This window comes from Arvicanthis niloticus, chromosome 16 (assembly GCF_011762505.2).
Source record: "Arvicanthis niloticus isolate mArvNil1 chromosome 16, mArvNil1.pat.X, whole genome shotgun sequence".
In the NCBI taxonomy this organism is placed as follows: Eukaryota; Metazoa; Chordata; class Mammalia; order Rodentia; family Muridae; genus Arvicanthis; species Arvicanthis niloticus.
The window spans coordinates 7,588,119-7,609,811 of record NC_047673.1 but is presented as its reverse complement, the minus strand read 5'-3'; the positions used below and the strand labels follow the sequence as shown (position 1 = coordinate 7,609,811).

At 48.5% G+C, this 21,693-nt stretch overlaps 1 protein-coding gene across 11 annotated transcripts in view; it reads right to left on the bottom strand.

Moving 5' to 3' along the window:
- Atp11a (ATPase phospholipid transporting 11A) overlaps window positions 1-21,693 on the bottom strand; it is a 113,549-nt gene that overhangs the window by 49,562 nt on the left and 42,294 nt on the right. For all 11 annotated transcript variants that reach the window (XR_013104275.1, XM_034520900.2, XM_076913817.1 and 8 more), the window contains exons 2-5: window positions 12,539-12,661; window positions 5,960-6,049; window positions 4,948-5,028; window positions 1,318-1,425 (exon numbers count right to left, since the gene is read on the bottom strand). Coding sequence is in view for 10 of the 11 variants with exons in the window: in XM_034520900.2 (XP_034376791.1) it covers window positions 1,318-1,425; window positions 4,948-5,028; window positions 5,960-6,049; window positions 12,539-12,661 (402 nt within the window). In the remaining variant the exon portion in view is untranslated. The remainder of the gene's footprint in view (window positions 1-1,317; window positions 1,426-4,947; window positions 5,029-5,959; window positions 6,050-12,538; window positions 12,662-21,693) is intronic.

Genomic DNA, 21,693 nt, shown 5'->3' with positions numbered 1-21,693 from the left:
CAAAGTCCTGCACACAAAAGTTCAAGGTAGTTCTGTGGCAGAGGCTGGAAGCAGTCTTGTGTCCTCTGATGTCTGATGTCTGAGTGAGTGTACTCATAACACACACCAAGGGTTCTGTTCAGGGGCAAGAAAGAAGGAATTGCAGATGTTCACCATGCAGAAGCAGATGAGACAGGGGCCTGGACTGGGTGAAGAGACTCCACCCAAGAGGATACACCCTTCTTGGAGTGAGCAAATCCCAGAGACAGACTGGGGCAAGTACAAAGAACGTCTCCTCTACTGCTTACATCATGTTATCCAAAACAAAAGATTAAAAGGGACACAAAAACAGGACTAATTTCCTAAGAGCCTCCTGTGCCTTCTAAGAAAAGGGCATCATGGTTTAGCAGGCTGGAGTAGAGACCACAGGAACAGGTTGGTCCTCCTCTGCTCATCCCAGGGAACCAGTTTATTGCAATTTGTTTCTAAACCCTGGATACCATATATTGAGCAAGTGGTTGTCCTCAGAACCTACTACACTGAAGAAGCACTTTCCTGCAATAGACACCGCTCACTTCTGCATTTAAAGAGGAGTCATGTCTATCTACAAGTAAGGGGGACTCTGGAACAGACAGCCCATCATTACAGAAACTGCACTCAAGCTAGGACCCAAGTATGGTGACGTAGATGAGGTACCAGCAGCCTTCTCTGAGCTAGGCCCATAGGCGCTGAGCCTACTGAATGCTGATTGTATGAAAACATTTCAAGCTCCTGGCCCAGAAGACCAGGGTCTCTTGGAAGCAGTGACACATGAAATGGCGCTTGCCCACCTTATGAGAGAGACACCCTCTGACCTCAAGCTGAGGTCAGGCTGGGGTATGTAAGACTCATCCTGTACTAGGGATAGCCATACTTGCTGATGGGGCAGACTGCTATCAAAGTGGTCAGCACAGATAACAGAGCTACCTAAAGGGAGGGAGGTGGAGTCGAATGAGGCTCAGGCATGGGATGGGTACCAGGAGAGACAGAGACAGGAAGAGATCAAGTGCAAGTTTACAGTCAGGTGATGACCAAGGTGACGGCTGGGATGTGGCCTGAGACGGGCTTTAGCAGCCGCACTCTGTCATACACACAGTGTAAGTGCCTTCAACAGTCAGTACAGGCAGAAAGGCAAGCCGCTCCAATGACTTACACCATTCAAATCTTCAACAAAATCAAGACAGGACAGTGTGGATAGCCAACAACCGGTGCGTTAATGGCAAACCTGCTTTGAAAAGTTCCTTTTAAAAGGATTCTGAAAACATATTGGTAAGCCAGGCAGATGTGCTGTGCCCTTACTCTCAGCTTCCGACTCTGCTTCCGGACCAGCTTGCCATGCTGAATAAAGTGCACAGGACACTGGTTCATGGCGTTGTCAGCCTTGTGGCGAAGCCAGTCTTCATAACCCTAAAGGCAGAGAGACAAAGAGAAGGTATGTTTAAAACAATTATGGCTGAGCATGGTCCAGCCTGGGCTCTCACACCTCCCTGGCCCTTATAGATGGTCACTCTCACAGCAACATTTAGGCTGCTTTATGTTTCTGCAATTATAGCTGAAATAATCTTTGTAATTAAAACTTCTGTATAAACCCAAGACCTATGCTTGGGAAAAATTCCTTCACAAGAAATGATTCAGTCAAAAGACGAGCCAGGCTTGAGAATTCTTCGGTGACAGTCTCTACAGTGGCTCAGCAGTCCCCAGGTATAGACTGCACCTGCCAACCATACTCGCCCGCTGGCTCTGAGAACAAAGGCACATTGTGTTCAAACCTGCATTTCCAGATGACTGCCACGTGAGAAACAAAGATAGACCAACAGCAATTAGCTTCTTTTTCCTCTTTTAGAATTATTATTTTAGATAAGATCTCTCCCTAGTTGGTTTGTTTGGGTTTTGTTTTGTTTTGGGCAGGGCAGGGGGCAACTTAACATAAGCTAGAGTCATCAAGAAAGTTCTTCCACAAGACTGGCCCCTAGGCAAGCCTGTTGAGTACACTCTTGGCTAATAACAGAAGCAGAGTTGCACTGTGGGAGGAACCAAGTGGTCCTCAGCTATATAAGGAAGCAGGCTGAGCAACCCAGGACAAATGAAGCCAGGAAGCAGCCTTTTCCTCCCCAGTTTGTTGGTCATGGTATTTTAACACAGCCATAGGAAGCAACTAGGACAGTATCATATGTACTTGAGCCTGGTCTAGAACTCACTATTAAGACTAAGTAGGCCTTGAACTCAGAGGTCCTCCTACTCTCCTTCCTGAGTGCTGGGATGTAAGGTATGTATCATTATGCCCAGACTATCAATAAATAACTTTTAAATATTCCTCAGTTTTATATTGTTTAAAATTCCAAACATAAGTAGCAATAATAATAATAGATAATCAACAAATCCTTACTATCTTATGGCAAGAATCAGGTGCCAAAGATCTCTTAAACACAACACACACACACACACACACACACCCCACACACAGAGACCCACACACATGTGGAGACCCCCACAGCTGTCAGATTGTAGAGTAAACCCCAAAGCCAGCCACCTAAGCACCTGCTGTTATGTGGCTACATTGTTTCTTCTTGGGAAAGAATTTACTTAGAAGTTAACATTCTGCAAATTATCTAGATGTCTCAAATGAAAAAGTGAATTCTAAATACTGAAAAGCAAAGCTATGCCATCCAGTGCTCTGCAGAAGAATGTAGACCATGTGAAACAGGCAGAGGACGGGTCTCTAAAGATCTACAAATGGCTTCAAGTTTATGGAACTATCCCCAGGCTTACTAGCCATCAGGGAAACAGGCACCAGGCACACACTGAGATAGCCCTGATAGGCTGAGAGCACATCAGGGGCAGAGCTTGTGGACCAGGCAGGAAGGGTTTGCTTGTATAGGGCAGACTTCCTGCCAGTTCCTCAGAAGCTTAGAGCAATTCTACCTGTAGTTATATACTCCAAGAATGAAGGATTTACATCTATCAATCTTCCTTTATCTCCAGATACAATATATACAATTATTATTGGTTAATTAAAAATAAGTACATAGGGAGAAGGGGAAGGAAAAAATCAAAATAAAGAAATATATAAAGAAGCAGGAACAAAGGACAAATGCTCTGAGCAGGGCATGTCACCAGGGTTGGAATGAACAGAGGCCACGTGCTACAGATAGACTGTGGGGTAAGCTAATCAGGTCTGTACACACAGACCCCAGAGTGTCTCTCATTTATGACACAGATCTAAGCTCTGACATGCTAGACAATGAACAAGCCTTTCAAACATGATGCTACCTGAAAGAGATCAGTCAGAAAAGTGTATTCCGGAGACAGCTTTCTTGGAGACAGCTTTCCCAGAGACACTCCCTGGCCACGTTTCCGGGACCAAGAAGACACTCTCTTTACCTCACAATGGTCAGCAGGCCAGGCCTGGGCAGAAACACATTCTAGGGTGAGGTAGAGCAGTGCCCAGGAGCATGGACAGCACACTGGAATCCAGCTGCTCTGGCTGGCTCAGAATGTACAGACCTACTTTCTTCTCCAATTCAAAGGCACCAAACCAGTGACCGAGATTCTAACTTGCTTCCCTATAGCGGTGGTTCTCAGCTTGTGGGTTGCCACCCCTTTGGGGACTGGACAACCTTTTACAGGGGTCACATAAGACGTCTGAAACACAGACACTTACATTATGATTTATAACAGTAGAAAGTTACACATGAAGTAGCAATGAAGGTGACTTCATGGTTAGAGTCGCAGCATTAGGAAGGTGGGAGCTTCTGCGCCTTATGAATTAGCTGAAAGAACGAGACCACCCACCTAGAATGGAGGCAACCCCTGCTGGCAACATGAGTACCTGCCTTCCTGGCTGTGAGACCTTTTTTTTTTTTTAATTAAAAAATTAATTTAATTAAAAACTGTACAAATATTTTTAAAAACTTAACATTTAATCCTAAAATTTATGTGGAAATGCAAAGCATCGGGGTCCAAAATAGCAGAGTTGTTCCATTTATACTTTTAACTTCAAAACTGTACTACAGACTACAAATGAAGTCAGTATATAAAACAATCTAGTGATGGAGATGCATCAGCTAAACAAAATTCATAGACATAAACCCTCAAAATGGGGAAAAGATGGCCTTTCATCAACTGTCACTGAATATCTACATGCAGAATAAACACACATACAATTTAGCTAATATACTGTACCATATTTAAAATGATCATGAAATGCTACCTAAATTAGCAACTAAAATGATAAAACTTTTGAGGAAACAACAGGATAAATGTCAAGGCCCCAAATTATGTCAGTTTTTACTATGCTGTCTCATGGCTAATGTCAGCTCAGAGAGTGAGAAGGGAGTCTCTTCTACCCCACACAAACTAGCAAATAACCCAATGGGAAGGCTGAACTGAATCAACTAGTAATGGCCAACTAGTTGAGTAATCAACTAGTTGAGTCCAACTGAATCAACTAGTAATGGCTTAAGCAAGAACAATTTAAACATTACTGGACTATAGCCCAAAGTTTAAAATAAACATTTGTAAGTCCATGTTGACATTGGTAAATGACTGAATAAAGATAGGTGGGTATTAGACAAATGGTCCTTGAGTAAAAATCTGAAATAACATACACATTTGATTACAAAGGAGCTGAAGCATACGTCTGCACTCCTTAACTGTTAGACTGCACCTAGTAATTACTTCCAAAGCACAGAATACAAACAGGGGAAAGAGCAAAACCCACTCCACAGCAAGGAGATTGGCAACTGGATCACAGGTGAATAATGAAATCTGACTGACACCCTCACACTAAGTCACACTGATGACATACACTTGTGATGGTCAAGGATGGTACTGCACATCTGCAATCACCCTCTCAACCACCTAACACCAAGCTTACTATGAAACAAATCAGTCACCACAAGAAACCACAAGTAAGTATCCAAGTCCTACCTGCTTGATGGCTGTGACAGTGATGACGAAGAAGAGTGGGAGCCCGCTCGTCACTGGACTTGTGGGTGTGTCGATGATCAACTGTGGCAAAAAGAGAGCACTGGAGTCACCTTGGAAACACTTAGCAACCTGGTGGCAAGCTGGCCCAGCCCAGCCTTTTCCCAGCCCAGCTTCTTCCTACCTCAACATACTTTGCTGGGTTCTTCCTTACCTAGCAACATGCACAGGAGAGTCACCACCCTATCCTAGTGGCTATAATACTTAGGGAGGCTCCTTAAGGGGTGTGCTTAAGAAAACCATGTCAGTAAGTGTGAGGGCACAAGTCTGACACAGGATACATTGTTTCATTTAGTCCACTCACAAGTGTGACACAGGATACATTGTTTCATTTAGTCCACTCACAAGTGTGACACAGGATACACTGTTTCATTTAGTCCACTCACAAGTGTGACACAGGATACATTGTTTCATTTAGTCCATTCACAAATGTGACACAGGATACATTGTTTCATTTGGTCCATTCACAAGTGTGACACAGGATACATTGTTTCATTTAGTCCATTCTACAGGTGTCACACGAGTTCGTTCTGACAGACTTCATGCTAGGAGGTTTTAAGTAGTTTATAGCCATACTTAGAATAATTTAGAAAAATGTTGTACTGCTGTTCAGGAAGTGTATTCTACAGGCTGCATCTGCCACACCCTTGCTGTATCCTTGCCTCTCTGGATGTACACCTGCTTTGCATGTTCTCCGAGTATCAGAAAGGAGTAAGTGGAGCTGCCAGGTGTGGCTGGAGATCTTGCCCTGTCTCCTCGTAAGGCTGGGAAGTGGCCACAGAAAGGTCCACGTACACAGAAGGATCTGGAGAGATACTCAGCTGAGCTAAGCCTCAAGAACACAAGAATGAATGGCAGCCCTTAGGGTGCTAAGTCCTTGATGTTAGTGCCTGTGTGCCACTTACTTGAGAATCAAATGGCATTCGCTAAGACAGAAAGCCACGACTGTCCTTACCTGTACCAGGAAGATGATGAGAAAATAAAAGTTGGCTATTCTTCTGAACTGTTCAAATAAGTTCTTGGGTATGAAGTTCCAGAACGTGTACTGTAGAAAACAAAAGCACAAAAGGGTCACTGTGTGCAGTGTCCTCCTGCATACTGCAGGAGTAGATATAAACTCACCAGGACTTAATTACTGACATTTGTTAGGGTTTTTACAATGCCCTAGACAGAGTATACCCTCCAAAGCAGTCATGTCCAGATTGCTCAGGTCAGTGAGTCAAGGCAGAGAGCAAAGCACTCAGGCAGTTTCTGTGCAGGTACAGAGTGTTACATCAGGCTATCTCTTCTCATCTCTGCATTGTTGTCAGGTACATCTGAGAGATGCTGCAGAAGGAACAGAGTTCGAGCTGCCTCAAGGTTGCTTCCCTGACAGTAGGGCATGGTGTCCACACTGCAGTGTGCTGCATCTGTCTGTGGCTACACGCAGGGACCTTTTGCTGTATTTACTGGGTAAGAAAAGAAGGTGGTTCCCGTGCTACATATTCTTCAAACTGACTCCTCAGCATTCACTAAGCACAGCAGCAACTCTCCACACACCTTTACACTGTGCTGCTGTCCCCTCAGCGACTCTCCACACACCTTTACACTGTGCTGCTGTCCTCTCAGCGACTCTCCACACACCTTTACACTGTGCTGCTGTCCCCTCAGCGACTCTCCACACACCTTTACACTATGCTGCTGACCCCTCAGCGACTCTCCACACACCTTTACACTGTGCTGCTGTCCCCTCAGCGACTCTGCACACACCTTTACACTGAGATGCTCTCCCTCAGCATGCACTGAGCACAGCAGCGACTCTCCACACACCCTTTACACTGTGCTGCTGTCCAAGCTCACTTGCCTTTTCACATTTACAAGTATGAGGAGACCTTCAAGGTTACTGGTGGGGACTGTGGCAACTGTGGTGACCACATCAACAGGATCAGCGTTTTAACAACACCATTTTCCTGCCCATCAACATGGCTGTCTACCCTCTGCTCAGAGAGTCTTTCATTTCTCTTATGGCAGTTGTGCAGTTTTCCCAATGACTCCAGTTTAGTGTTCTTGTCTGTGTGGAAACATGCTGGGAAGGACTTAGATTGCTCAGAGCCCTGGCTAAAGCAGCCACTCAGCTATGATGGAGGCTGCTGCTCTGGAACTTGACAAGCACCTCTCTCTTCACTCTGGTGAAGCATGCATTTCTTCCATCCATCCCTTCCACTAGCTTCCTAAGGGGGGTGCTAAAGACACAAGTGGACTCTAGTGGCAGACTCTCAGTCCTCTGCCTCACATTTCTGGGATGATCACAGACCTATCTCTTGGTTTTATACCTTTTGTTTTTTATACAATGCCACTGTCAAATGGAATTATTTTAAGGCCTTACTTATGAAGTCAACCTTATTTCTCCCTGTACCCAGGCCAGAATTCATTACTTGCACAGTAGTTAGTCAAAATATTTCTAGCACCCCACACGCAGTGGCCCACAACTGCCTGTACCTGCAGCCCTAAAGGATTTAACATTTTCTTTGGCCTGTCATGGGTACCTGCACTGACACATGCACCCCCCCACACACACACCATCCCATCACTCAGGCGGCAGAGGCAGGCAGAGTTCTCTGAGTTCAAGGACAGCTTGGCTGACATAGTAAGCTCTAGGACAGTCAGGGCTACATAGAGAGACCTAGGTTTGCTGAGTCTGCTAAATGAAGCAGGCGTCAACACAGAGCCACAGTGCAGCTGAAGTGGCTCTGAGGGCTGCCCCTGAAGCAGGTGACTGGGACCGCTCAGCTCCACTGCAGTGGGCTACAACAAGTGGCCCTACTGTGCTCGATGCAGTTCCACAGAGGGCCATATGCACATCTGGATCTGTGCTATCTGAATGTTACTGTTCTAGTTTCCTGAAATTCTTCTGTGTACCAGAGAAAGAGGACTGCTATGCAGTCCTACCACTAAGAAGACCCTCTTGTGGCTGAGAATCATCCTGAGGTTATTACTGCTGACTGCATGTAACAGGAAGACAAATAATTTAAATGTCCACAAGTAGATGATACCGCTGTAGCAGATAAAACAAGAGGCTGGAGAGATGACCCAGTCAAATAAAGGCTTGCCATGCACACATGAGGACCACAGTTCAGAATCCCAGCACCGAATAAAAAGCAGGGCACAGAAGTGCACACCACAACCCCAGAGAGAAAGTGGAGACAGGGAGATCCCTGGGGCTCGCTGGCTAGCCAATCTAATCAATTAGTAAGCTCCATGTTCAGGAAAAGACTCTGACTCAACAAGAACAAGAACAACAATAACAGTAACAACAACAACAAAACCCTGACTGCTGGACTGTGTGTTCACACTACCACCAACAACAAAAAGCAATAAACTAAAAAAAAAACCATGGAGAGTCATTAAGGAGGACACCCAACCTTGACCTATGGTGTTGACAAGTACATGTGTGCACATTTGCCTCCACACATGTGCCCCTCCTGCATGTTCTCACACACATGGAACTGTTCATTATAGGAGCCTGACTGGCACAGTAACAGCGGCAGGTCAGCCACACATCTTCTGTCTCTGCTGGTCTGTAAAAGTCTTCGCATCAGTGAAGACATGTGGCCAGCACATGTCTCTCTGCCATCCACACTCAGGTATCAAGTTCTAGTTCCACTCTCTTATCAGCAGAGGAAAGTATCCCAGCCTGGAAAACTCTGTTATCAATGACCAAGGGGAAGAACAAAGTGACTGCTTCACCCGTGAGAGGACTGGGAAAATGAGGACACAGCTCTCTCCCATGCAGATGTCTTGAGGCACACTGAACCTCAAGACAGCGAAGAAGCCCTGCTTCTTCATGCTCATGGAAACTCTGGGCCAGGGTCAGCTGGGCTGTCTGACATCCTAAGCAGAGTATGCCTGCTGGACTGTGTGTTCACACTGGGCAGACTAGGCCTGCTGGGCTCTCTCTGTGTTCACACTGAGCAGAGTATGACTGCTGGACTCTCTGTGTTCACACTGAGCAGAGTAAGTCTGCTGGACTCTGTTTGTTCACACTGAGCAGAGTATGCCTGCTGGACTCTGTGTTCACACTGAGCAGTGTGCCTGCTGGACTCTGTGTTCACACTGAGCAGAGTGTGCCTGCTGGTCTCTCTGTGTTCACACTGAGCAGAGTATGACTGCTGAACTCTGTGTTCACACTGAGCAGAGTATGCCTGCTGGACTCTCTGTGTTCACACTGAGCAGAGTATGACTGCTGGACTCTGTGTGTTCACACTGAGCAGAGTATGACTGCTGGACTGTGTGTTCACACTGAGCAGAGTATGACTGCTGGCCTTTGTGTTCATACCAAACCAATGTCTTCTGTGTATTCACACTGACCTGAGGATGTTCACTGGCCTCTTTGTATTCACACTGAGCTGAGGATGATCACTGGCCTCTCTGTGTACACACACTGAGCAGAAGGTTCCTTCTGGCCTGTGTTCACACCAAACCAATGGCCTTTCTGTGTTTACCCTGACCTGAGGGTGTTCACTGGCCTCTCTGTGTTCACACTGAACAGCGGATACCCCATTGGCATGTGAGTTTCAGGTTTATACAATCTCCCCTGGGTGTGCCAATCTCTGGCTTTGTTACTGGCATGAGGATGGCTCACAGAAGTCCCACCTATTCTACATGTTGTCACAAGTCAATGGGACACACTGAGAAGAACTGGGTACTCTCCTGTTTGCCAGGTCCCAAAGCTTCCATCATTATTCAATTAAAATGGATCCAGCCCACATGTGTGTACTTGACTATCCCACAGAAACACTAGGACGAGCACTGGTCTCTAATCCAGTGGAGTCACATCGTTTTCCTTTGTGATTGGGTCAGGGTCTGTCAAGGATGGGAAATCGCAACGCTATGCAGGATTGCTGGTGTTGAAGGATGTGGGTTTACTCTGAAGGGTCTAGGACGGAGTCATGGGGACAATGGTCCTGCAGAGCTCCATGCTTCAGGGCACTGACCTTCCGTGGCCACTGACATGTTCCTGCCCCTAAGCTTTAGTTTCCTCTTAAATCAGTTGTAGCCTAAGAAGGCTGCTCAGTGTTGAAGTGACGTGGTAAATGTGGAAGTCACTTATCACTTATATAAACACTCATCAATGAAACTGCATCCAAACTGAGGTAACCAGTTTCACAGTAATCAAAAATAGTCTAGCTTTCCTGAACATATGGGGTGTGAGGAGGGGAGCAGGCAATGCAGACGGAGCCAGCATTTACTTGGCAAAGCAAGGATCCCCAGGACCATTCTGCACAAGGCACAGCTCTTGAGAGCAGAGTCTCCCCAGGGCACAGAGCACAGGGGACGTCCGTGTGGCCAGAGGCCAGGTAGAACCACGCAGGCTGCCATTTCCATCTTTCTTCTTCCATAAGATAGGGATTCCCAGGGATAATGTGGGAACTCTGGCCAAACACTGACCACCAGTAATGACAACCTGCCATACAGGTTGGGGCATAACACAACTTAATGCCCCTGTGATTCTTCACAGGACAGACCGTGCCACAGCTTCCTGGTTTAATTAAACTGCTAAGTTGAGGGGCATTCTTTGACATGTCTATGATAGAAACAAAATTTCCTTGGATACACAGACACATTACTATAGACATATTCTACAAAAACCTTTGTATTCCTGTTAGATTAGCACTTTCCATGCATGTGAGGTGTTATTTAAGCAAAAACAAAGATAAATTCCTAACGATGCCTTATAGCCCAGTGTCAGCTGAGGTCCTGGGACTCTGCCTCTTGTCCAAGAGCCTACCCTTCCTTCCTGAAGTTGAGTGGTACAGGGGCCAGGTTATGTGTGTCTCCTCCCTGAAACATCACTGGCTCCTTGTCACACGGGTGCCCGCTGCTCATGCTGAGCCTGCTGGGAATCTGGGAGGAAAAGTACTTGAGTGTTCTGCCTGGCCTGGCCTGGCCTCCCTCTGCCCACTCTCTGCCCAGAGTATTGACTTAACTCTGTGGGTTCCTGCTCAAAAGCTTCCTGGTGTGAAGAAGCCTCTCTAGAAAAAATTGCTCCTGAATACCCCTGGGGCCTGCAATTCCCACACACCCTCCCTGTGGATTTCCTTTCCAGAAATCAAGGAGGCTGTGGTAGCTCATGTTCTCCAGGGACAAAGACAGAAGAAACCCGAGAGTCACTGTGGGCAACAGGCCCCAGACGGCTAAGGGCAAAGGGCTTCCATCGGCTGCAAAATCCTTCAGCCTCTCAGAGAGTTCAGTCAGAGAGTTCAGAGCAGGTTGCTCTGCTCTTCACAGGCATCCTGTACAGTCCAGATAGAACATGTTTATGGCAGACACACACACACACACACACACACACACTCCATGAGCACGCCCAGCATTAGCAGAGCATACACACACACACACATACACACGTGGACACAGATATGGACACACACAGCACAAGTACATGTGTCCTGCAAACGCACACATGCACAGACACAGAGGCAGGCACATTCTGATGGGTCTGTCTTCAGCGAGAGCTGATGGAGTGTCAGTGTGGCCTGTGAGCACAGGGACTAGGAGGTGTGCTTCTGGACAGGCTTTCTTTGTTGTCTCTTCACTACCAGCGCTGTGTCACCTCAGGGCACACTCATGTGGTGGGCTTTGCTTATGTGTATTTTACTTACCTTGCTGTGTTTCTGGACAAAAGCTATTATAAATATTTTAACTCTGATCTTAAAAAAAAAAAAAAAAAGACCTTGAGAAGCTAAGCTTTTAGGTCATAAGGTCTTCTCGACAGTGCAGGGTTCTGTGACACAAGTAGCTCCTCCAGAAAGCTGTGCATGACAAAACACCTGGTTATAAATGACAGAGACCTCCTTCTTGAGAGCCTTGTGTGACCTAAACAGACTGACCACACAAGTCTCGGTCTAGGAATATCTGGGCTGACTTACACATCTGTACCTTGCATTTGCTCCACGGCAAACACAGCACAGCCGTGCCACACCTGCAATGCACACACAGTATACATACAAATGGCATACAAATGCATGTGTGTTCAGGCATGTCTGTTCGTGAGCAAAGGTGGGCCTCATCCTCTGGGAAGCCATGGATCTGACATTCCCAGATCTCTCTATGTGCGGACTACATTCCCACATCCTGCTGACCACAGAGCACTTCACTCAAGTGAAGGGATCCAGTTGAACTTCTTCCCCCGACTATTGCACGTAGCTGGCAGGCCCCGTTGCCAGACACAGAGCCAGGCAATGTGCAGGTGAGGGGCAGCAGTGAGGTGTGGCCCAAGAGGAAGGAAGAGGGTAAGGTCTTGAGAAGCCTACCTGGCACCCCTCTGTGACTGGAGAGGTGCTGCCCGCACAGGACTGCAGTGCAAAGCACCACAGCTGCTGTGGGAGCAGAGGCACCCTAGGGAGAGCTGCACAGGAAAGCAGCACCAACGCTGTGCTGCACAGGAGCGCAGCACCAACACTGCGCTGCACAGGAGTGCCAAAGCTGCTCAGAAGAGGCCATCCCCTGTGGCAGCCTTTCTCAGGCAGCAGCTCAGGGCAGATAGTGAGGCTACCTTGGAGGAGACGATTCTATTGTCGGGGTATCTCTGTGGAATGTAGGCCTCTGCACCCGGAGGGGGCTCCTTGTGTCCCACGTAGATGGTCCGACTGTCCACCCAGTTCTCTTCTCCTGCACACTGTGGAGAGAAGAGCATTGTCAGCATGTGCCTGAAGCCTGGAGTGCTGATCTTCCCCACAATGCTGTCAGGCTGAAACAGAGACCATCCTGCTGAGATGGAGGCCATAGTCCCATCCTGCTCTGTGCCCAAGTACATTCTGATGAGGGTCACATGGGGTTCCCAGGTTCCCTACCATTGCCAGACATGACTGGCTGAGCCCTACTGGTGACGAGGGGCTTCAGTTCTGTAGCCAATTCCCCAGGTAGACACAACATGAGGCAGGGGGATTGTGCATTTCAAATTGTAGAAAGGACACAAAATACATGGTCAGAAGGTGCTTGGGCCAGAAGATTAGGGGGACCTGGAACACACCTCACTCCTGGGTGACCTTTGCTGCTTGGGAAACTCTTGAGTTCCAGGCTAGAAGAGGCATTGCCGAGCAACCCAGCACCTGTGCACCTGCTCCAGTCACTTCCTTCCTGGCTCTTTCTATTCCTTTAGTATAACCAGTCCCTCTGTTCAGGTACCTGCTTGCTGGGGTCATGAAGCCCTTCCCATTTGTTCCCCAGTATGCTGTGCTACACAATGCATGCATGGTGTAGATTCTGTAGTGGGTATTCCCTTTTGTCTCCCTGCATGCCTGTGCCTGCACTTTTCCTCAGTAGGAACTGGCTTTGCTTGTGCAGCAGTCTGAGTAAACAGCTCAAACTGCAGCCACTTCCCCAGGAGCCAGGCATGGTGAGTACCACTGCCACAGGGGCCAGCTTTCCAGCCCTGGGTCAGATGCAGCACAGCCACTCCCAGGGCAGTGACTGGTCTTATCCCACAACGAGCCAAAAAAGCACTCCCTCATCAGAATCTAGGATTTGCCTCCTCAAAAGGAGTTTCCAACTAAACCATACCCAGTAGCCCCTCCCAGTAAAGACGATTTCATGCACAGCTGTTCTTGTTTTGTGGGAAGGCTGAGAGTGTGGGGATGGTGACCAAAGTCTTGTCAAGGGCCACACATCCCAAGACAGCCTTCAGGGCTCTACTCCTTCCTCACAGAGACGCTTAGAGATAAGTGCTGTAAACACACAGGAAAGAGAAGACGCACAAACACCTTTCACTGCTTGGTGGAACTCCTAGACAACTTTGCACTAGACAACTTCCTGAGTCCCCACTGAGAGTCTGAAGGCTAAAGTCACACCAGGCCTCAGAGGCATCACTTAGAGGAGAACTAGCACCTTCCTATCTACCCTCAGGAGGAGAGAAGGTTTGGGGTAAAAACACCTGCAAGTGTGTAGAAGAGGAGCCCTGAAGAGAATCCCTGTGGCCACGCACATAGCTCCTGGGGAATCTTGCTCCTCCAAGCTGCTCTGAGGTTCTTCTCAGATCATGCACCTCCTAAAAAGGTCTCACTCCCAGACCTGGCTGTGTGTGTAGCTCTGACAGATGCATGCTTCCTGGCTGGGGAAGGCTCTAGGCTGAGTTGTAGGGCGCTCTCCAGGGAAGGGTTAACCGCAGGGAAGCATGGGCCAAGACAGCGAAGGCTCTGCTCTGGTGCTAACACAGTCAGTTAAATATTAATTGCTGCTCTTCCTGACTAAGGCCAGGAGTCAGAGCTGCTCCTAGGAATCATTTGACTGCCTGAGTTTTTTAAAAATAAAACCCATATGCACTTGTCTCTGACAGATGACAAATCAAGCTGACCACCAGAGGCTCAGATCACAGCAAGAGTGTTAGTAGTCTTGTATCTTGAGGGTAAAAGACTGCTGTTGGGGTTTGGGCCCATCAGAACAAATGGACAATTATTAGCAGCAATTGAAGTCTAGACCAGCCACAGGACCTTGTTCACATGACTAATTAATAAAGTACTAAAAAGAACAGATCAATAAATCTGAGGCAAGTGAAGCAGACAGCACTTCCATGGATAAATGGGTCCAGGCTTCCTCATGTGCAGCATGGGAGCAGACAGAGGGGACTGATAGGTGGGCAGGGAGGTGACAAGGTGGAAGGAAGACACTGACACAGATCACTGTGAACCAGGCAAACCCCCTGGAATAGCAGGCAGCGGCTGTGGATGCAGTGCCTGAGCCCACAGAGGCCAGCCAGCATTTCAGGGCCCGGTGAGGAAGCTCTAGAGCTGGGAACCCACAGGCTGCCTGCAGCTGCCCAGGGAGCATATCCACTTACTGAGGGAACCCAACAGATGTCACTGGGTCAGCCTTAACTGCCTTTGCCCAGTACAGCAGAGGCAACGGGATGGGTTCCTGCCAAGACTTGCCCACCGTCACTGTTCCTAATGACAGTCTGCACCTCCACTCAAGACTGTGGGAGAAAAATATTATAAAACAACTAGCCGGGGCAGTGGTGGTACATGCCCTTAATCCCAGCACTTGGGAGGCAGAGGCAGGTGGATTTCTGAGTCTACAGAGTGAGTTCCAGGACAGCCAGGGCTACACAGAGAAACCCTGTCTCAAAAAAACAAAAATAAATAAATAAATAATAGTAAAAAAATAAAACAACTCAAACACAGAACGCTGGTGTACAAAAATAATCATCTAGATTAACATCTTTGATATATTGGTGCCAGATTAATTTTTTAAAAAATGAAAATACAGATTTTTCCAAATAGTCATTTGTCATTGGTACCTCTTCCCTGTGGGCAGTGGAAGAGGAAACAGAAGACCCTGTAAGCATGGAAAGACCTAACGTGCCTGAGGGGCACGGTCAGGGATAGACACCCACTGTCTGTGCTCTAACCTCAATCATGTGACTCTCATAAAGCACAGAGAGGACCCTAACTGGTGCAGCTCACACGAGGAGGATGGGGAATGTTCCAGAATACACCAAAGATAAGGCCACTCTAACAGGAAGACATCATCCTGCCACCATTCAAAGAAACTGGGAGGGGTTTTTAAAAACACAGAATTTGTCACCTCCCTTAACCAGTCTCAGTTACATCCCGTCATGTTCCTGTGCCCCCCTCGTAGACCTCCGCAGCTTTGGCTGGACCCAGCCCACACGGCATCCCTTGCAAGTCTCTGGGATCCTCTTCCCACCTGAGCTGCAATGTGCTTCTCTGATAACTGTGGACTGACCACACACCAAAGACCAATGGGCAGGGCTGCTGGAAGGTGAACACCGCGCTCAGCGGGTTCTCCTAGAGGGCTCCATGGTCTGGGCAGGTGTTGAGCTGCCTTTCAGAGGACAGCACATCCACTGGTGACTCGGAGTCTCTACACAGACCATGGAAACTTCCTTCTAGTGGGTCTGGAGAAGACTGGAGACTGCGTTTCCGTCAGACTGAGCAGGCTACCCCTGCTCAAAGAAAGATGCAAATGGAGCTCTGAAATCCACATCTAGTTAGCATCTCAATGAACTCCTACAGAAAAGGGAAGCACAACTCCATAACTGGCTTTGTTTGAGGAGGCTGAATGATGGAAAGCAGACTTCTCACCCACCCTCACCTGGCCTGCTGTGCGAGAGCAAAGCAGCACTTTCGATCTCTCCCTCTGGCCTCAAGCCCGAGGTCAAGGTCGTTCAGAACTTGAACTTGAGTATTCCTGGCACTGGGGGTATCACTCAAGCAGGGCTGAAGAGGCTCCCCAACCCCTGTCGTGCAGGCACAGGGCTGGTGCTTTACATGCAAGCCTCTCTATACTCTCACTCCAGAACAATCAGGAGCAGTGGCCATCCTGAAACTGAAACTCCACAACTCTGGGACACTCACTAGGTTTGTCTCTTCTGGGAGGGAACGTCCAGGCTGGAGGATGACCTCCACTTCACTCCTAGGGCCGGGATCTGTAGGCAGACCTTGTGGACTACAAACGGTAGCTGTCCATGGACAGTGATGGCTTTGGTACCACACAGGCCTCTGATAGACACACACCAGATTCACACCGTGCCTTGACCACAGGGCAACTGTGTCTGTGTGCACTGTGCTCATAGCCTGGGGTTGTGTCATCTCCATCTCTCGACTTAAGCAGTATCTCAAGGCATCTCTTAGAGAAGTCAGCTTACCACAGGGTCTGCTCTCTCCCAAGCCCAGAGACCCTTGAGTTTCTGTATGAAGAGACTGATGAGAGAGCAAGCCAGTCATCATCAGTTATGAAAAGTAAAGGCAGGTCAAAGGTCAAAGATGCTCAGTCCAGTGAAAGTCACTTGAGAACATTCCACTGTAGAACACTGGAACTGCCCGCACCCTGCTCATCACACAAAGCAAAGAGGAAAGGAGGCCAGCAGGTGGAGGGTAGGTGGAGGGCAGCAAGGACCCTTGCAGCTGCTCTGCAAGCACATGAGTTGACAAACTTGCTGCCCCAGGAGGGACGATATGCACGGGAGCTAAAATTCAATCAAGGACTGACACAGTCACAAGGCCCATATTTCCACAGTCCGTCCTCACTTATGAATCGCCAGCTGCCCCAGGCCAGCTAGAGAAGTTAGCAAAGGGACAGGGGTGGGGTGGGGGTGGGGGTGGCTGAGATTTAAATCATTCACAGGAAGTTGATCTGGTCATTGTTAGTCACCTAATGGAAGCTTCAAATTTTAGCTGAAACAAGCAAACCCACTAACCAAATTACACCATGGCGACAGGACAAACATGTTACTGAGCTCAATTCTTGATCGATTTACAGAGGCAGTTCCTTCTGAGGACAATGCTTAAATTTATAGGTATCCAATGGCAGTCTGCTGCGGTGTCTGCTTATGGCTATAAATGGAAAGCTCCCCTGTCCAGTAGCCCCAACACAGCATGCACTTAGGTCAGAGCGGTGTCCAGCCCATGCCTGTCCCCCCACAGTCATATCCTGGGATGCAGACTCTCCCCCACAGTGTGCCCTCTGTCTCACAGAGTCCAGGCTAGTGCCTGTGAAAATCTTTTCCTTCTATAGGGGAAGAGGGAGTTCTTCACTCTGGAGCCACAAGACTCCCTCAGGTACAGTAAGTACAAATGCAGTCAGTATTCAGCAGCTTTCAGGAGACCCAGTGCCCTGGTCCAGGATCTCCTCTCAGCCTTTTCAGGTCTAGACTTGCGGCCAAGGTCCAAGGTGCTCAGTGAGGGGGGAACCCCACATGCCTGCTCAAGGCCCAGAGCCCTCAGGGCGGGGTACCCCGACATGCCTGTCCCTCTGCTGTTCTGTAACTCTGCACTGTGGAAACACAGGAAACAGAAACCCCAAACCCATCCTACCATGCTCGGCAGAACCAACTTTCCCTCTGGCTATTTACAAGGCTCATGGGGCATTTCTCTGCTACGAACATGGTTTCTAAACACAAAATCATTTAGATCAGAAAAGTATACTGACTGCCCACCTGATTTAGAAAATAGTCAATCTGAAAACCATTAAACACTCATTGCCCAAGCCTATCTTCCTGCACTCAGAACCAAAATAGAAATAGAAATTGTAGCCGCAAATGACTTTGGCTTGCTCTGGGCTCACCTGACTTGCGGCAGCGGCAGCAGCAGTCGGCACTGAGGTCTTGGGGGCTCTAGAGTTAGTGTCAGCGGTTAACAGGGGGTGACAGAAGGAACTGTACAGAATGGCAAGCATGCTGGGATAGGGATGGTTTTTCAAGCGACAGTACAGTACAGCTCCAGGGGAACAGCACTTCGCCAAGGTAACCAACTACCTCCTAAGACTGACACACGTGGACTTATGGAGGGCCTGACTGCTGCATGTACAAATGGCTGCAGCTTCCCTCTAGCCTTGGGTAGGAAGCTGGTGAGGATGGAGGGAGTGGACAGGCTGCCCTGGGGTGCATCACAGCTTCCCACATTGGCCCCAAGTGACTCCTAAGAAAGCACTGACTGCTTAATCACAGCCTCTACGGAACCACAACAGAGCCCTCACAACTGCTAACTGAACCATAACAGGGTCCCTGCTATTGCTGACTGAGGAAAGTTGACAGCAACTACAGGCCTAGTGTCAGGAAATTGGGAGCTGTTTAAACCATGTATGTGAATGAGTGTCTCTGGGCCACATGTCTGTAATAAGTATGTTACTAATAGTATGTCCATATGACTGTGTCTCACAAACACTCGCTCTCGTCAAACTCATGGACCCAAACCTCCTTTTGCTCAGCTTCATGCTGGGTGAGCAGGGGAAGGTGCTAGAGGACTAGAACTTGGTGTCAGACCTGAGCCCGGGACTTTCCCCTCCCCAGCCAGGAGAGACTGGACTGACACTGACCAAAGAAGGAGGTATTCTCTGGAGGCCATGGTGCCTAGTTATCTGTAGAGAACATGAACACTGGTTCTGCTACCCTAGAGCCTGGGCCTCCAGCCCTGTGGCCTCTGTCCTCCCGGCCTTAGAACGGAGAAGGATTGGAGCCTAGAAGGCTGGTGCTGGTGGTGCCCTTGCTTGTGGCCAGAAGCATGAGCTTATCCAGTGCCTGCCAGGAACAGGTGGTGATGGAAAGCCAAGGACACAGGAGGAGGTAGAAGGAAATATTACCAACGTCCCCACGTACAGACCTGCCCACGTGCCATTCAACACGCTACATACAGATTTTCGTGTCCTTAGTAAGGGTGCAGCCAACAGGACTCAGCACAGAGCAACGGACCTGGTGTGGGGGCCACCGGCAATGCCACTAAAAGCAGCAAACCTGGTGAGGTGTGAGGCCGGGAGCCCACACAAGGCATCCAGCTCTTTACCTCCCAAAGCCACAGCCAACCTGTCCTGAGTGGCCAGGCATGAGAACCAAGAGCCTCTGTGTCTACCTCCCACAACCCATTCCTCCTCCTACAGATGAATGAGTGAGAAAGATCAGCAAACGTCCAAATTCAAACCAGAGCATTGTGGGTACACATGTGAGCTTAAAAAAAACTCTGAAATTATATACCTTCCAATTGTACTGCGGGCATATTTACAAAACACTGAATAAATATCTAATGAAGACACAGGCAGGGCTGAGTCAGTAATTACAAAACAGCTCAGTGAAAATACACACTGGCTGACAACACACACAGTGACTTCAGAAAGCACAGTTCAGCTGCAGACAGCTCAGCAATTACCAACAAACCCCTGAGAATCCAAAGCTGAGACTCCGCCTTAGAGACCACACTGTACTGGGGCTGGGCTTGGCTTCGAGGGCTGCCACACCTCAGGCTGCAAGCAGGCTGAGCAGACAGGAACTCTAAGCAGGTTCGTGCAGCCTCCATCACTGGCCCTGAGGCAGCTCTGAGGAAAGCTACATCTTAGGGTTGGAATAAAAATATATGAAGAATGGAAAGGAAACCACAAATAATCTAATCTCAGCGAAGCCTTGGAAGGAAAACCTGCAAAGCAGATCTGAGCATAGAAGGCACTGCATAGAGAGCGAAGACCTAGAAGGTTAAGTAAGCAAGACCCTGGCTAACACCATCAACCTCCACAGCCTGGTGATGACCTAGCATAGCCCAGGACCACTTCAGGCCATGTGCTCATGTCTAAAGGACACCAACAAAGTGGGCCCTGTCCTGGCTCAGCTCTGCAAAGGAGCCTTGTCCCTTTCCAGATCCAGCTCCCCACATCCTGGCACCCAGTTCTGGTCCACCCACACTTCTTCCTTCAGGTGGCATGTCACTGACTTAGGCCCAGACAGTTCATGCTCATATGCAACCTGGTGCACAGGAGACCAATGGTGGTACACTCTGGTGCAGAAGCCACAGACTAGTTAAGCAAACACACATCTAATAAGTGTGTTTCCTAAGCCTACATGATGAGATAGATGTAGTATCTGACAGACAGGAAGCAGAGCTCGGGAAGCAAAGGTAGCACCCAGGGAGAAACTGACTTGGCACCACCTATTAGACACCAGGCTGCCAAGTGGACAGTGGTCTGCATGTAAGAACCAAGGAATACAAGTACCCTGGTGTCCATCCCTTACGTTGATAGCATGGTGTAGTAGTAGTAGTAGGTCATGTCAAAGTTCATCTCCATTTACTGTATCAGTAACTGTGGTGTGAGAACACTCAAACAGCAGGTAAGGCTGCTGACAGCTCACGCAACAGGGAGTGAGCTCCACAGGTCCTGCACGGGCACCATGGCTGTGGTGGGCTAACTGGACTCTGGCTCTCCCTAAGAGATAAGCAGCTACATATCTCCCCCATAGGGTCCCCACCTTTGAAACATTCACCCACGGGGTGTCTAAAAGGTAGCCCCTTGCCCTGATGCATGCCTCCGAGTTAACAGGGTCACAGACAACATACCTTCGTTTCTCAGGACACTCGCTGTAGTGTTTTGCTCCATCTGACTCCTCTGCAGTCATACATCAGACTCCAGGCTCAGTGCACTATAGCGGGAGGCCAGGAGGTGAAGGCCTGTGTGAAGTCCCCTCCCACTGCCACAGAGTATCCTCGTCACAGAGAAACTGAAGGAAAGATACAGCCCAGTCTCTGACCTCGGGCACATTGCCAGCGTAGCCATGCCCCATACGCGTTGTGGCAATGATTCAGTCAATACCCCTTTCCCTTGGCATGCTGTCCTGGGTTGGTAGGAGGGTGGGGAGCTGGTAAAAGAGGGTCCCACATAAGCTGCCAACAGGGCCTCATGACAACAGTGTTCTCCCTTTAAGGAGACAGGAGGTACTCAAGACAGCCATGCCTACTACCACCTTCCTAAGGACCTCATACTTGACAAATCCCTTCCAGTGCCTACAAACCTATCTCTAGTGTATCTCTAAAGTCCATGCTCATGCCTTAGGTGCTGCCCTGGGGCTACGGTCTGTCAGAGAAGGGCTTTCAAAGCCACAGTTCAGCTGAGGCAGGGGCATTTCATGCATACTCGTGACCATGGTAACCACTGCTCCTGAGCTGTTAAGTTCAGCACCAGGAAAGGAAAGATGACACTCAAGCCCCAAGCTCTCTCAGCTACAACCTGGCAGCACCCAAGTGAGCCAACTGGATCCGCCCTGAAGCAAGTCAGAACACTCCATGGAACTATGACAAAATGTTTGTTTACCATGAAAGTGTGGCTACACATCTCTTCCTGTGTTTGAAGTTCACTTAGGAAATGCCAGCACACTCTCCTCTTCCTTCTCGGGACTATTTCTTAATCTTGACGCAGTCACACATGCACACTCTGAGA